Consider the following 15,978-nt stretch of genomic DNA (forward strand, 5'->3'; position numbering starts at 1 on the left):
TTAAGCATCCTATTTTCTTATAGAATGCAAGAATTCACTTAATATTTTGACATGGTAACAAATTGAAACTTTTCAGTCTCTTGTATCTATATTTGGACTATGTTGTAAGATCTTTGGAAATAATATAGATTAGATAGCTCTTTTGTAATCTTTGAATCTGTCCACACACTTGAAATCACAGTAAATTTTTAAAAAGTACATCGCCAATTTTATTGTGTACTACAAACTTTATTGTGGTGTGTGATTTTTAAAAAGGCAGATTTCTGGACCAATGCTCAGAGATAAACTCAGTAAGTCTGAGGGAAGTTTAGGACCCTGCTTATTTTTATACATCTTAAGTGACATTGAATTATTTTGTTAGGGCTGCCATAACGACTAACACAGAATGGCTTAAACAACAGAAATTTCTTTTCTCACAGTTCTGGAGGCTAAAAGTCCGAGGTAAAGGTGTCAGTAGGTTTGGTTTCTTCTGAGGCCTTTCTTGGCTTGTAGGGAGTTGTCTTCTCCCTTTGTCTCATAGTTTTTCCCCTATATCCTAATCTCTTCTTATAAAGACACCTTTATAAGCTGCTGAAGCTAAGCGGATTTTAGGGATTCATTCTAATCCCTCATTTTTGCATGTGAGGAAACCAAGCAAGCTAAACGTCCAAATGATTAGGACCAGGAGTAGAATATATGCCATATCTTTTGATTCTTAGTGATCGTACAGGTGTTTCTCAAATTGAGTGACCATCAAGGTCAATTTAGAAGCTTTCTTTTTCAAGGGGAAAAATAATAAAAATATCCTGAGATTTTGATTTAGTTGATCTAGTGTGGGGCTAAGCAGTCCTTACTTTCAAGGAATTCTGAATGATGATAATCAGTCTCATACTGTGTTGTTTTTGAACTTTTAAAGTGAGTGATTATATAGTCTTTTTGCCATCCTTGTAGATTAATGTATTTACCAAAGAAAGTACGGGCTGATTTGGAGGTAGCAAAAACACAGCAGAGAAAAACATGGAAATGGATAAATTTCATTTATTTATAGTAGCAAAAAAATAAAGTACAGAGTATTTCCATTGGAAAAATCTTCTAGTACTTTTCATGCATCTGTTTTCTAGCTAATCAGAGGGACGTATTTAATAATTTGGTCAAATCAGATTTTAAAAAAGATTTCTTTTTGAAACCTTGAGAATCTACTGTGGAAATTATGTAGAGGGAAATTATTTAATTGAAACCTAGGAAAATAAAAACTCCACTTACAAAGTGTTATCAGGGGGACCCAAGTCAGGGACCTCCCTGCCTCTCCTCAGTTCCTGTCTTGCTCTCAAGAGAAGAATTCAGGCAAGAGACAACACTTGTAGAAATGAGATAACAAGTTTATTTATAAAATACACAGAAGCACAAAGCTGCAAGCAGGTACCTGGCTAGTCTGAATGCCCCACATGTAGATAAAATAGTTATTAGTTTGTTCTATACTCTGAGCACCTGGCTACAGATGGGCACTCAGCTATCTGTGCACTGACTGTTGGGGCTCAGGGGTTATACAGAAGTTACTTCTAGGTTCTCCCTCCTTCTCCCCTTCTAAACCTTGGGAATAATGTACAGCTACAAAGGTTTTCTTTCTCAGCTAGTGAAGGCGCTTTGTCTTAGTGAAATTGCTACACAAAGCCTCCCTTTGCCACAGTGTCAAGGACTCACCTCCCCCTGTGCTATCCTTGTTTGTGATGTTTGGAAAGCCCAGCAATCTTATCGGACCAGGGTCAGGACTACTGAGTCAATGGATGAGACTTGTCTCCCTCCTCCCTGCCTTAGCTTATATATGTTTTCAACTTATATCAGTGTGTGGGAATGTGTTCATCTATGAGTTACCCTTACATAGTCCATGGTTTCCCAATGTATTAGTTTCATTCTGATAAGATAATGAATTTTATACTGCAATATTAATTCTCATGTGAAGGTCAGTAACTTGGTAATCAAGATCTAGAAAACAGGTGGTTTTCTTTAAAAGTAAGGTCTTCCTTTTGAAAATAATAAACTGCCAAGATTCCTGAAGGTGGTTTTCCCATTTTATTTCATGCAACATGTAGATTTTTCTTCAACTTGCTTTTCGTCCTCCTATGGTAGGTTCTTGGTTTAGAAATTGTGGGTGGAAAAGCTTAAATAAAGATCGAATGTCAAGGAAGAGGGCAATTCTTGATTTGCAACATGAATTGGTTTTCCTGCTTATACTTGGAAGATTGGTGGTGTGTTTAATAAATGTTAGTTAATTAAATACTGAGTATTCAGATGCTTTTTAAATTTAGACTTCATCCTTGACTTGTAATTTGGTTCCTTATAAGTTTTTCTCTAGGGAGCATTTTTTCTTCCTGGTTAGCTTAATATTAGTTACCCCATCATATTTTGAGATGGCTTTTAGTTTACACTAATTTCTGAAGTTGGGGGAAAAATTGAGGGAGTATCTTTATTCTGGTTCCATCATTGCTCTAGCCTTCTTGTGTCAGGGTGAAGGCTGAATGCTGAAATGGGTAAACACAAAACAAATAAGTCTTATTTTCTTTGTAAACACCTTAACTGTCTCCAAGCCTCCTGATTTTAACCCTCTGTGCTTTATAACTCCCATTTCCCACCTCGGGGCAACTTGAAGCTAAAGTCGCTAGCATTCCCACTGTGCCCCAATCCACTATATGAGTCCAAACTCCTAAAACAAATGTAGGGTTGTCTGTCTCCATGTGTTATACATCTTTTCACGTATAATTTCCTAATCCAAAATGCAAGGAAGTTGAATAATTTATTCTGATCACAAAGCAAACTGAATGAGTTCAGCCACCAGAGCAATAGGAATCTACCTGTTTCCAAAACTTGACATTTTATATGAAGAGCCCATTTTGGTCATTTCTTACCATTTTCTATTTTCTCTGCTCTGGCTCTGAGGATGGCCCCTAGTCAAGGCACTGCACTGTAGCTGAGCTAGCATGATCGCCTAAAACCCCAAACGAGACCTCATCCTTCTGTCAGTTCTCTTTGAACTGATCTACAGGTTTAACAAAATCCAAGTCAAAGCCCAGGAGGACTTTTCTGTGTGTGATAACAACACATTGATTCTAAAACTTATGCTGAAAGGCAAAAGAACCAGACAATTTTCCAAACAATTTTGAAAAGAACAAAGTTGGACTCCTACCTCCTGATTCCAAGAATTACTTAAAAAATAGAGTAATTAAGGTAGCATGGTATTGGCAAAAGGGTAGGAACATAAATAAATGGAAATTGATCCACAAAAACATGGTCAGTTGATTTTTTACAAAGATGCTAAGGTGATTTAATGAAGAAAAGATTTTATGATCTTTTTAAACAAATGGTGCTGAACAATTAAATGCCTAAATGCCAATAACATTGACCTTAAAAAAATTAATTCCAAAGGGATCATAGACCTAAATGTAAAGCATAAGACGATAACACTTCTAGAAGAAAAGACGAGAAAAAAATATTTGAGGTCTTAGGTAAATCGGAGTTCTCAGATATAACACCAAAAGTAAGCAAAAATTGATTGTACTTGATCAAAATTTAAAACTTCTGCTCTGCAAAAGACACTTAAAAGAACTGTAAATCACCTATCTGACAAAGGACTTGTATTCAGAATATGCACAGATGTGTCAAAACTCAATCATAATAAAACAACCTGATAAAAATATGAGCAAAGCATTTAAACATACTTTACCAAATTCAATATATGAATGAGAACACATGAAAAGATGCTCAACATCATTAATCATTAGGGAAATGCATATTAAAACCACAGTGAGACCACTATGCACTTATTAGAATCTTTTTTTTTTTTTCTTTAAACGGCAATATCAAGTGCTAGTGAGAGTGCAACTAGAACTCTCAGACCTTGATGGCAGAGATGCAAAAAGGACCATTTGTGAAAAGAGTTCAACAGGTTCATGTAAAGTTATACATATGCTTGTCTCATTCCTACATATTTACACAGGTGAAATGAAGACTTATGTTCACCCAAAAATCTGTATAGTAATATTTACGCAGCTTAATAATTGCCAAAAAACTGATAACAACCCTAATACATGTAAATTGGTGGGTAGTTAAACAAACTTATCTATATACAGTGAAATACTATTCAGCCTTAAAAAAAGAACAAGCTAGTAATACATACTACACTTGTGTGAATCTAGACATTGTAATGAGTGAAAGAAATCAGTCTAAACAAATTCCATACTGTGATTCCACTGAAATGACATTCTGGAAAATGCAAAACTGTAGGAATGGAAAACACATCAGTGGTTGCCAGAGACTGACAATAAAAAGGGCCGACCACAGAGGAAGAACATTAGGGCATTTTTTGAGTTGATTGAACTTTATGCATCTTGATTGTAGTGCTGGTTGTCAAAACTGGTAGGACTGTACCCCCAAAATGTTATTGTATGTAAATTAAATAATTATTTAAAAGAAAGAAATATTCCCCTGTACCTATTGCACTTGGAATTAGTCACTTCACAGCTTCTTTATTAAAAACTCCAAGAAGGCAGATCCTCAGATAATGTCGTGTAATTCAATGTTTTGCTACAATGTTGATAAACTGCTGTAGGAACTTTTGTATCAATTAGCCTATGATAACATTGGTTTTGTTGAACATTTTTTCCTTAAAAATTCAGAACCTGTGAACAATTTAAGTGAGGGCTTTATGAACTTTATTCTCAACGCTAAGAATTTCTAGCCGGGACATGCAGATCTCAACTTCTCTGAGATCTCATATGGGGCCTGAGCTAACTTTCTCAAGGATTAGAGACCACATATGAAGAGTGACTCAGCCCAGATTGCTGATGCACAGACTCATGAGAAAATAAAAGGTTTGTTGATTTAACCACCATGTTACATAACATGAGGTAACTAACATAGTATCATCCATGGAGGAAGTAAATTATACGGGATTTCTCCTCAGCCTAAATTTTTTTTCTTTATTTTAGAGATGTTACAGGAAATCCTTCGGTTTCTGGAAAATAAAAATAAAAAAGCTTATTAATAGTATTAATAGCTCATTCCCACAGGTTTCTGTTGGGTTGGATTTTCCTGCATGAAGCCTAGGTCATGTATTATGCTGGACTTATCTGTAATAATGTGCCATCCGTTGCGGTTATGGTTTACGAGAGATGCTCAGAAATTAGTGTACAGAGAAGGTCAAAGATGAGAGTGACAGTGTTGAAGGAACCAATGTGACAGAGACTGGGGGCGGGGTGGCGTTGTGGCTGTTTTTAAATATTTGATGGCCTTTAAAACCCTGTGTTGTCTGAAAGCCAGAAGTTGGACTAATATGTAGAAGTTAAAGGAAGGAATGTTTCATACTCAGTATTAAGGAAGAATTCCCGAATATGAGTGCTGACCAAAAGTGAACTGTGCTGCCTCAAAATTCAGGTGACTATAGTTAGAAATTTTCAAACAAGCTGAATGGTCACATCTTAGAGTTGGTTTCTAAGTGTGCAGGTGATTTCTATCATAGTAAAGTCACTCTACTGGATAATTTTCTAAAGCCCCTTCAGACTGACTTTTTTAATTATTTGGCATCATAAGATTTTATAGCCATGTTTTAAAACTTAAGATTTTATACTTTCTGCCCCTTTAATTAGGGAGATTTTTCAGATCTGCCATGATGCAGGTAGCCCAACAAAGTTGTTTTCCCTCATAATATTTAGGAACACAGACTTTTGTTAACTGAATCCAGACAAGCTGGAAATATTTTACTCTCTCCTGCTTATGGTTTTTCAAGCAACCATATACCAGGGTTTGTTTCAAAGGATGGAGAGAAACACACAACCAGCCTGCCCTGCTCTGCCAAAAAATGAGTAAACAGGGCCACTTTCAGCTTCCTGTGAGCTTTGCAGTTGCACAGCGTCCCGTGCTTGGTTTAATGATCGGCAGTTACTGTTTTAAAATTCTTTATGAACAAGGGGCCCCACAAATTCTGTAGCCAATTCTGTCTACTATCTATAATCTTTATCTGTAGTTTCTTACCACCCACTCACTCCTTGTTATCTTCACTCTGACTTCAGCCTTTATGGCAGAATAAGACATCTCTTTCAAGTCATCTACTGCCTAACGGCCAATTCCCATAGTCTCTCCTTAATCTTCATCCATTTTAATGTATCTAGAGCATCTGAAACTGTTGACAGACCCTACCTTTAAATTTCCTGTTTTGTTTCCAGGACTCTAAATTACGGTTTTATTCTTATCTCTAAATTTGCTTGATGAAGCCAAGTAGAATAATGAAGTGCAGTTAATAGTCATAACACATGCCTCAGGGTTTTTATTTCTCTAGAATGGGCCCATCCTTTACCCACCAGGATATATACTGGTACTCCCTTATTTTCACAGGGAAAGCAGAACTACAGTCCTGGCTGGTGTGGCTCAGTGGATTGGGCGTCGGCCTGCGAACCAAGTGTCGCTGGTTCGATTCCCAGTCAGGGCACATAACTAGGTTGCACATCAGGTCCCCAGTTGGGGGCGGGAGTGAGAGGCAACCACGCAGTGATGTTTCTCTCCCTCTCTTTCTCCTTCCCCCTCTCTCTAAAAATAAATAAATAAATTGTTTTTTAAAAATACATTTTAAAAAAAAGCAGAACTACAGTCCTACCTGGTAGGTATTAAAATCATACACAGGGTTTTGTTTTGCTTTGCTTTTCTTAATACAGCAATGAAATAAACATACCTAGGTTTTCATCAGATGAATATATAAATGGTCGTAAATTTCCTCGAGTCTCCTTCATGAAATAATCGATGACACTAAAAAGGTTTGGGAGGGTTACCTGTATAAAGAGAAAGTACGAGAAGGCTCAGTGTCACCTGCGTAGAGTAAGAGAAAACTCAACTGAAAGTCATTTGAGATTACTGTATATTTCCTGACCTCCAGAAAATCCTATCCACACCTCACTTCAATGGCTTACCGAATGGTTTTGTCTACTGTGCATTTGGTTCACGCTTTTAATCATAGCTAATACCCTGTTGAGGAATTTCCCCTTTCCCATTGGATACATTTTGATGAACAATAATTAGATACTCTGTTCTTCTCTCATTATTGCATGAGAATGTTGCTCATCTTAGGTCAGAAATGCTCCCCTCCTGAAACTTAAACTTGAGTAGAGGAACAAGGAGGAATGGTAGATTCCTAATCAGGTGATTTTTTACTATAACTGCTTCCTAAGGGGTTTCTGGTTTTCTAGCCTCCCATTCATGCTATGTGCTTCCTAAGTTCTTAAATTTATTTTTGCTTTATGTAACCATAGTTGGTTTCTTCTGCTTGAAACAAACAGAGAAATTAACACTTTAATATCTCATTGTAACAGGATAATTTGCTTGGCTAGGAATAACTGAAATGCATTGCTATCCCCAATATTCCCAGTAACCTTCAAGAGGGAAAAAAATTCAGAAAGTGACAACATGGTTGAGGGTGGTTGAGGAGTATGAAAGGGAAAAAGAATAATCCAGGCTGTTAGCTTTCCTTATACTGGGAACTGTTTGGGATAATGACCAATAAATGAGCCCCAGTTCACCACTTGCAGAAACACAATCTTCTTCACTGACCATTGCTTCCAGTCCCTTGGTTGTTTGGGTTTACCCTTCAACGATCTAGTTCTCTGTTTTACATTGGAATTTTTGCAAAATCCCAATCAGGCATGGATATGAGAATGGAGAAGCTCTGGGAAGCATTTATAGCAAAACTTTAAGTGGGGTATATGAACCAGTAGCTGCCTTGCTCTTGGCAGATGTCAATACAGCACTGTAAGGGTTATGGTCAAAACATAAATTCAACAATACTGACCCTTTCTCTCTTTGATCAACACAATGGGCGTGGAGGGGCAGGAGAGCTGGGAGCTCAATTTTAGAAAATGTATTGTCAATATCTTCCAAGAACCATAGATTTCATTTAAATGATATTTTCTGGCCCAGTCTTTCCACCACTGCAGCCTAATCACAGGGCTGTCTTCCCTTTTTTTCAGCATCCTGGAACCATTGGCCACATTACTACATTCTCATCAGTTGAGATCAGTGTAAATACCAGTTTTCCCACCTGTATAACAAGCATTACCTCAGGGTAGTGATCAAGAATAAATCAGATGATGTACGTAAAGTACTAGCTCTATGCCTATCAGAGTAGGTAGTGTTTACAGTATTATATAAGTAGCCACCTGATAAGTTGATTGTGGTAGAAGAGGGTTGCAGACAAGGACAAAAACCTTTCTTTACTATTATGTTGCCATTAAGGGGGATTTCTGAAATTCTACATGGTGGGTATTGGAGGACTAGGCATTCACAGCTTTTTTTCCATTAGAAATAAGCACATTGAAGAAAACCCAGAAATAAACCCATGCCTGTATGGTTAGTTCATCTATGACAAAGGAAGCAAGAATATACCATGAGGGAAAGACAATCTATTCCATAAATTGAGTTGGGAAAACGGGACAGAGGCATGCAAAAAAATGAAGCTAGACCACCTTCTCACACCATATAAGAATAAATTCAAAATAGATTAAAGACTTAAATATAAGAACTAAAACCATAAAATTCCAAGAAGACATAGGCAATGAACTATCTGATGTTGCTCTTAGCAATATATGTTTTTTAATATATTTCCTCGGGAAAAGGAAATAAAAAAAGAAAGAAATGGGACTGCATCCAACTATAAAGTTTTTGCAGATCAAAGGAAACAATCAACAAAATGAAGACAGCCAATGATTGGGAGAAAATATTTGCCAATGATACATTCAGTAAGGGGTTAACATCCAAAATGTATAAAGAACTCATATAACTTAACACCAAAAACCAAACAATCCAATTAAAAAGTGGGCAGAGGACCTGAATAGACATACAGATGGCAAATAGACATATGAAAAGATGCTCAACATCACTGATTATCAAAAACTAAGTTAAAACCACAGTGCGATATCACTTCATACCCATCAGAATGTTTATCATCAATAAACCAACAAATAAGTGTTGGCGAGGATGCTGAAAATAGAGAACCCTCGTGCACTGTTGGTGGGAATGCAGATTGGTGCATTCACCATGGAAAACAGTATGGAAGCTCCTCAAAAAATTAAATAGAACTACCTTATGACTCAGCAATTTCACTTCTGGGTATTTATCCAAAGAAATCCAAAATACTGATTCAAAAAGATATTTGCATCCCCAAGTTCACTGCAGCATTATTTACAATAGCCAAGATACAGAAGCTCATCAATATACTATTGGATAAAGATGTGCTACATATATACAACAGAATATTACTCCACCATAAAAAAGAAGAAATATTACCATTTGAGAGAGTATGGATGGACCTAGAGGGTATTATGCTAAATGAAATGAGTCAGAGAAAGACAAATGCAATATGATTGCACTTATATGTGGAATCTAAAGAACAAAATAAATGAACAAACAAAACAGAATCAGACTCGTGTAGAGTACAAACTGATTGTTTTTTCCTTTTTATTGAATTTATTGGGGTGACACTAACAAAATTATACAGATTTCAGGCGCACAATTCTACAACACATCATCTACACTTTATTTATTGTGTGTTCACTACCCCAGGTCAAGTCCTCATCCATTACCATTAACCTCCCCCCTCCCCATATCTTCCACAAACTGATGGGAGGAGGGTTGCAGGGCTGGATGAAAAAGGTGAAGAGATTAAGGAGTATAAATTGGTAGTTACAAAATAGTCATGGGGATGTAAACTACAGCATAAGGAACATAGTCAACAATATTATAATAACTATGTATTGTGCTAGGTGGTTATTAGACATATTGGGGCTATCACTTTGTAAAACATATAAATATCTAACCTTTATGCTCCGTACACCTGAAACTAATATAGAATAATATTGAATGTTAACTTTAATGGGAAAAATAATTTTTAAAGGAATAAGCACTGAAATACTTATTTTGGAGGACGTAAAACAACTGCTTAAAATATATTTTCTCTTCCTGAAACAACTATATTGGTAAAGATTTACATAAAAAGAAAAGTGTAAAGAATTTTTAGCAGATTATTTTCTATTCTGCTTCACCCACCTGCTCTAGCATCTCACTTCTCACCCTGAATATCTGCCACCTTGGGGCTCCTTAACATGGCTATTTTTCTCAGGGACTATGTTCCTAGGCAAGGAGTCTGCTTTTCCATCCTTCTTTATGTTCTTTGAGTATGTTTGGAAGGAAGGAAAAGGAAAATCTTCAACAACAAGGAAATAGCTACTTACAGGTTTTTCCAGTTCAATTGTGTAGTTTTTTCCTACACTTGTCACTTTGTAGTGCTTGATTCTTGGCATGCTAAAATGAAAAAAAAAAAAAAAAAAAAGAGATTAATCTCCATTTGAGTATACTGTTGGGTCAAATCAAACTAAAGTGAGTATAACGCCCAGCCTGGGTAGCTCAGTTGGTTAGAGCATCGTCTCATATACCCACTGTGGGTTCACTCCCCAGTCAGGGCACATACAAGAATCAACCAATGAATATATAAGTAAATGAAAGAACAAATCGATGTTTCTCTCCCTTTCTCTTTCTCTCTCCCCTTCTCTCTCTAAAAATCAATAAATAATAAAATAAAATAATGGTTCTTTTTAAAATAAATGAATAAAGTGAGTATAAAATATCACCTGTTTAGTAAGACCTGTTTGAATGACTAGGCAAAAAAAAAAAAAAAAAGTTTTTTTTTTTTCTGTTTACCTGGTTCTCTGTGTTTCATCTTTTGGGGGCGTCATACACAAGGGATATAGGAAACCTGGGTCATTGAGTGGTTCAATGAGAAAAAATAACATGGATATATAAAGGAATCAAGAACTGAAAATCTTAGGCAGAAATTATACTTTTCAATGCCAATAACTTACAAAGTAGGCAACATTGTAAAATCTTAGGTGGGCATAATACAAATCAAATACATATTTTATATATTAAATGAGAAGTAGAAAGAATTACTGAAAGTAAATTACTTTCTACGCCACCTCATGACTATTCTAGTCAGAAAGGCCTCTGTGACTATTCTTCCTGCTAGCTTATATACCACCTTGGACTTAGAGAGATGGAAAATGCTAGGTGTTAGGTATGATAGAAACACTTAGGTGCGAATGTAAGTACAGTGGATGAATCTTAATGTCCTTCTCTCCTGTAGTTGCATAGCACTCTGTATTTTTTATTTAATTTTTATTATATTTTTCCATTACCATTTAATCCCCTTATGCCCCCCTCAACACTCTAAATTAATACTACCCTAAATAACATGGTATTTTATTGACTAAATTGCTTAAGAATAAGAAGCACATTCTATTCACCTTTGTATTCCAGCATCAAGTACACAGAACTATTTAGGAAACCGAATTTAAAAATTTTAGGGACCTACCTTTAGTGTCATTTGCTAGGACTAACTTACGCTGAGAGCGTTAAGTCAAGTGTCCATGCCAGTTAGTTTTGAACAACAGTGTGTTTGCCTTGAATTCCCTTGACTCATATGCTAAGTGTCAGGACCAAGCCTTTTTCTAATGTTGAAAAGTAAACAGTATTTATTACACTGCCATTTGCTTGAAAGACAGACTAATTCAGCATCTGTCCAGTTTACAGAGCTGGCTATAGTAAAATTATCTGTCCGGTTTGGTTTGCCTGCAGGGCTCCCGCTTCTTTCTCATCACTCCTCTCCCCATTTCCAGGTTACATTTCTCTAGGATCCAACTACACTTCTGTTCAAGGGACTCTCTCCTCATCTACTGTTCTATTCAAATCTCTCAATTGCATATTATCTTGGAAAACAGCTGATAATTTTATCCCAATAGTTTATTCTAGAGCTTTACTATCAAAACATGGGATAAAAACTAACCAAACCTCTCCCATCATAAAAAGAAAAGAAAAAATTATTTCTTAATGCTGAACCTTCAGGAATCAGTTACAGACCGGTGAAGGAAATATTTCTGAACAGAGGAGGTCTTACAAGTACCCTCTATTGGGGTGGTTGGCTCTGGCTTTATCTTTATCCCTACCATGAAAACCATACCTTTATAATTACAGTTACTTTTGAAAACTCACACCAATTCCATTTAGAATTCCTGTATTCCTATGAAATAAGTGAATATTATTCCTTGGAAGATTGATAGAAAGCTTGAAGGACATGGCCTTTATAACTAGAAAGATCTAGGTTCAAACTCTTTTTCTTTTTTATTAAGCTCTCTGAGCCTTCACTTCTTCATCTATAAAATGCAGATGTTAATGTCTTTGCTAACAAGGCTATTGTGAATTATGATTAAGAAGTCCTTCATACAGTGTCTGGCATGTTTATTCACTTAATAAATTACTATTTTTATACTTTATTATTTTAAGCTAGTAGTTTCTATGAAGTCTCAGCTTCTGCATTTGTAAAACATGGGAAATACAGTTTATTAATTTTTAACATGCCTGAGGAAAATGTTTTCAAGCACTCAACGAAGCACCCACAAATGTTTCCCTATAAGTTGGGACAATGATTGTTGTTGTTAGTAAAAAACCATCATATCATAATCATCGTTCATGACAAAGGAAAGGTAACAAAGTTAACAGGGTCTCTTGGGACCTTTGACTAACAGGACTAAGTTCTGAAGCAGAAAGGTAGAAAAAAATTCCCCTCTAGTTACTTAGGCTTTGACTTTCATTCTAGGCCTTTGTCTTTTATATTTTGTTTTGTTTTTTTCCAAAGAAATAAAGAGAACAGGAGGAAAAATGAGACTGATAAAATTTGCTATATTGAGGTTTCCTGTGTATGACCTGAAAAAAAAAAAAAAAAGAAGAAAGAAGTAACCTATTTTTAAAAAAAGAATGTGTGGCTTTAAATGTGGTTATAAATACTTGTTCTTGACTTTTGATCTCAATTTTTGCATAGGAATAAATTTTGGGAAAATATTTTCTACTACTCTTTTGGTTAATGGCTTTCCAAAGTGTTTATACTGCTAGCTGGCCACATAGTCATAACAATCTTTAGAAAACCGAACCAAATTATGACGTTTGTTGTAAGAATAGCTTTATGTCTTATGAATTCACACACCACTGGGCTGGGTAAAGGTGGATGATATTTTATACCAAGAGAGGAGTCACCTGATAATTTGACATTGACTGACTTTTGCTTCTTCCTGAAAACAATACTCTTCCCTCCCACAACTGATTTGTTAACAGATGGAGATAATTTTGCTTTCATGATATTTTGTAAATCAACTTGTCCTTTTCAGCTAATGTTTTACCAGACATAGTCTTCTATACTTGCATGCCTGAACATTTCTCCTACGATCTGAAAGAGAATAAACTGTTTTTTTGGGTAACACAGGTGCTTCCTAATAGGCTAGATTTCTGCCAAATCTTCCCATTAAGCTCTATGGTCTAACAAGCTAAATACAAAATATTAAATCTAGGCATTCTAAAAGACCTATTTTGAGTCATTAAAGAACACATATGACAATACTTAACATTATATCTGATGCATAAGGAAAATTTGTACAATAACAGCTAATTTTATGAAATATTATATTCTATGACCATCAACTGTACAAAAGTATAAACTACATGAATTCAAACTGGAAGTGAGTATACCAAAATTAGAGATACATAATTTCGAAATGAGCTCCTTTGCCAGACTTATGGATTTAAATACCATGCAAATGTAAGTAAAAACTGTGACTTTAAATTTATATCCTAAGCATAGAAACCCTTTGTATTTGGTCAAAAACCACATCTACAGCAGAAAAGAAAGACAAAAAAACAAAAACTATTCCTCATAGCTCGCTTGTACAAAAAGTACAGTGCAAAAGTTGGACTAATTTAGACTACCTTAAAGGAGACCTGACTGCTACTGTGCTAGAAATACACAGTCTTTAAAGAGCCATCAGACCTCAGGATTTTGTTTGTCATATGCAGAATAGTAACAGGGTTCACAGGCAAACTGATCCAACACTCAGTCTAACCAAGGAAAAAATAATATGAAGGAAAAAAGTGTGTCATTCCTTTGTGTGATCTAGTCTATCTTTCAAGCAGTTACATCGTTTATATTTTTTAAAAACTGCAGGATAAATTTTAATTGTTTTGGGTATTCTTATTTTTTGTGTGTGTTGGCTGTCACTTTTTTAAAGTATATTTTATTGATTATATTTATTCTTATCTTTTTAATGGAAACAAATAGTTAAAGACATTCAATATTTTATGTGATACTCATTGCCTAAACCCTGAGAAAGGACAATCTCCTTTATCAGGATATACTGAACAGAAAAATCCACTTTTCTCCCAGGAGTTCTCCTAAGCTCACTGATATTTAATGGCCATCTTAATTTTTATTTATGTTGGATTTGTTTCAAGATAGCCAGTTAAATGATAAATAAATTATAACTGAAAAAATCTGTGATATTCTACTATATTAGTTGAAAATCCAAATGTTAGCCTATAGTAAGTAAAAAAAAAAAAATATTGCAACCAAAAGTTTCGGTTAACATAGATGTTCATTGTGGAAAACATACCCACACACACAGATTCTCTTACTTCTCACACAGAACCAGGATCTCATTTACCATTTAACATTCTTGCCAACTCTTCTGTGTGCACGGCTAGTGTCTGCAGAGTAACTGGCAAGTGAATAAAACTGATTAGACCTTGGCTCATACTAGTAATGCAACCATAATGCCATAATCTTATTTTTTCCTGTGATTGTTTTCTTTTTACAGTCTTTATTTATTGTCAGTATCTTCATAGTTTCTCTCTTTATAATTACTGATATTTATGACAGATTGGAAGATGGATTCATTGGTAGATATTTCATAGCTAAAAAAATAATAGAATATTACCCTCAGAAAAAATAACATTCAAAAATCAGTTCTGTTTATGCTTTTTTTTCTGAAAACAAATCACTTACTGAATATTTTCACATGAGACAAAAATCTCTATATGTTAATTATATTATCAGCTTTGAAAATATTAATTAAACTAGAGTTCCTATTGAAATGCAAATTTTCATAGACTCTGAGAGTTGAAAGGAACCTTAGAAGATCCAACCACCCTAGGTACACAGAAAAATCAACTTGTGCATGTAAATGTGACTTACTTTATCAAACATGAACCATTTTACCAGAAATTATTAACCTTGACAAAGACTCCTGAATGGTCCTTTTCATAGATACACCAGATTATGTTACTTCTTTACTCATCACACTCCAGTGGCCTGTCTTGTCATTCAGTGTAAAACCCTTGTCCCCACAATGACCTGTAGGGTTTAGTGTGATCACTCCCTACCCCATCTCTGGAATCTCATCGACCACTTTCTCCTAGCTCACTCCGTTGTGATCACAGAGGACTATTTTTGTGTCTTGAACAAACCAAGCCTTCTCCCGTCTCTGGGCATATGCTCTTGCTGCCTGGGATGCTCTAGTTCCAGAAATTAAAATGGTTTCTTCCTCACTTCCTTCGGGCCTCTGCTTAAATGTAAGTTAATGAAGTAAGCCTCTGCTTAAATGTCAGTTAATAAAGTAGGCCTTCCCTGACCACTCTATATTAAAAAAACAACAGCAACTAGAAAGTTTTTTCTCTCTTTCTCTCTTTTTTTAAAATAGGAAACACTTCACAAATGTGTATGTCATCTTTATGCAGAGGCCATGCTAATTTCTGTATCATGCCAATTCTAATATAGGTGCTACCAAAGTATACATGTAATTTTCTCTCTTTATTACCTCTGAGGTTCCCATTTCCTTCCTCCTGGTTCATTTTACTTCCATAGGCTTTATTAACATATGTATAAAATTTTTGGTTATGTATTTATTTCTTTATAGCCTGTCTCTCCTTATAAGTATGAAAACTTTCTTAAACTAGGGATGTTGATTTGCTCACTGCTGCATCCTCAGTATCTAGAATATTACTTGACCCATAGTAATTGCTCAATAAATATTTGTTGAAATAATGAATGAATGAATGAATGAACTATAACCAGGACCAACGTAATTTGCT

General features: G+C 35.4%; 1 protein-coding gene and 1 non-coding gene across 3 annotated transcripts in view; both read right to left on the reverse strand.

The window, feature by feature from the left end:
• Positions 1–3,343: 3,343 nt before the first annotated feature.
• The window catches only part of STAP1 (signal transducing adaptor family member 1), a 34,711-nt gene continuing 22,076 nt past the window's right edge, over positions 3,344–15,978 (reverse strand). For both annotated transcript variants that reach the window (XM_090268149.1, XM_090268148.1), the window contains 3 exons: positions 10,245–10,314; positions 6,698–6,794; positions 3,344–4,987 (listed from right to left, as the gene is read on the reverse strand). In XM_090268149.1, coding sequence (XP_090124275.1) covers positions 4,953–4,987; positions 6,698–6,794; positions 10,245–10,314 — 202 coding nt within the window. In that variant the 3' untranslated portion in view covers positions 3,344–4,952. The remainder of the gene's footprint in view (positions 4,988–6,697; positions 6,795–10,244; positions 10,315–15,978) is intronic.
• LOC150020059 (U6 spliceosomal RNA) lies at positions 15,580–15,681 on the reverse strand. The gene has a single exon (XR_016509428.1). It is a non-coding gene; the product is annotated as a U6 spliceosomal RNA (small nuclear RNA).

Source organism: Furipterus horrens, unplaced genomic scaffold (assembly GCF_987537825.1).
Source record: "Furipterus horrens unplaced genomic scaffold, mFurHor1.1.pri manual_scaffold_2, whole genome shotgun sequence".
NCBI lineage: Eukaryota > Metazoa > Chordata > Mammalia > Chiroptera > Furipteridae > Furipterus > Furipterus horrens.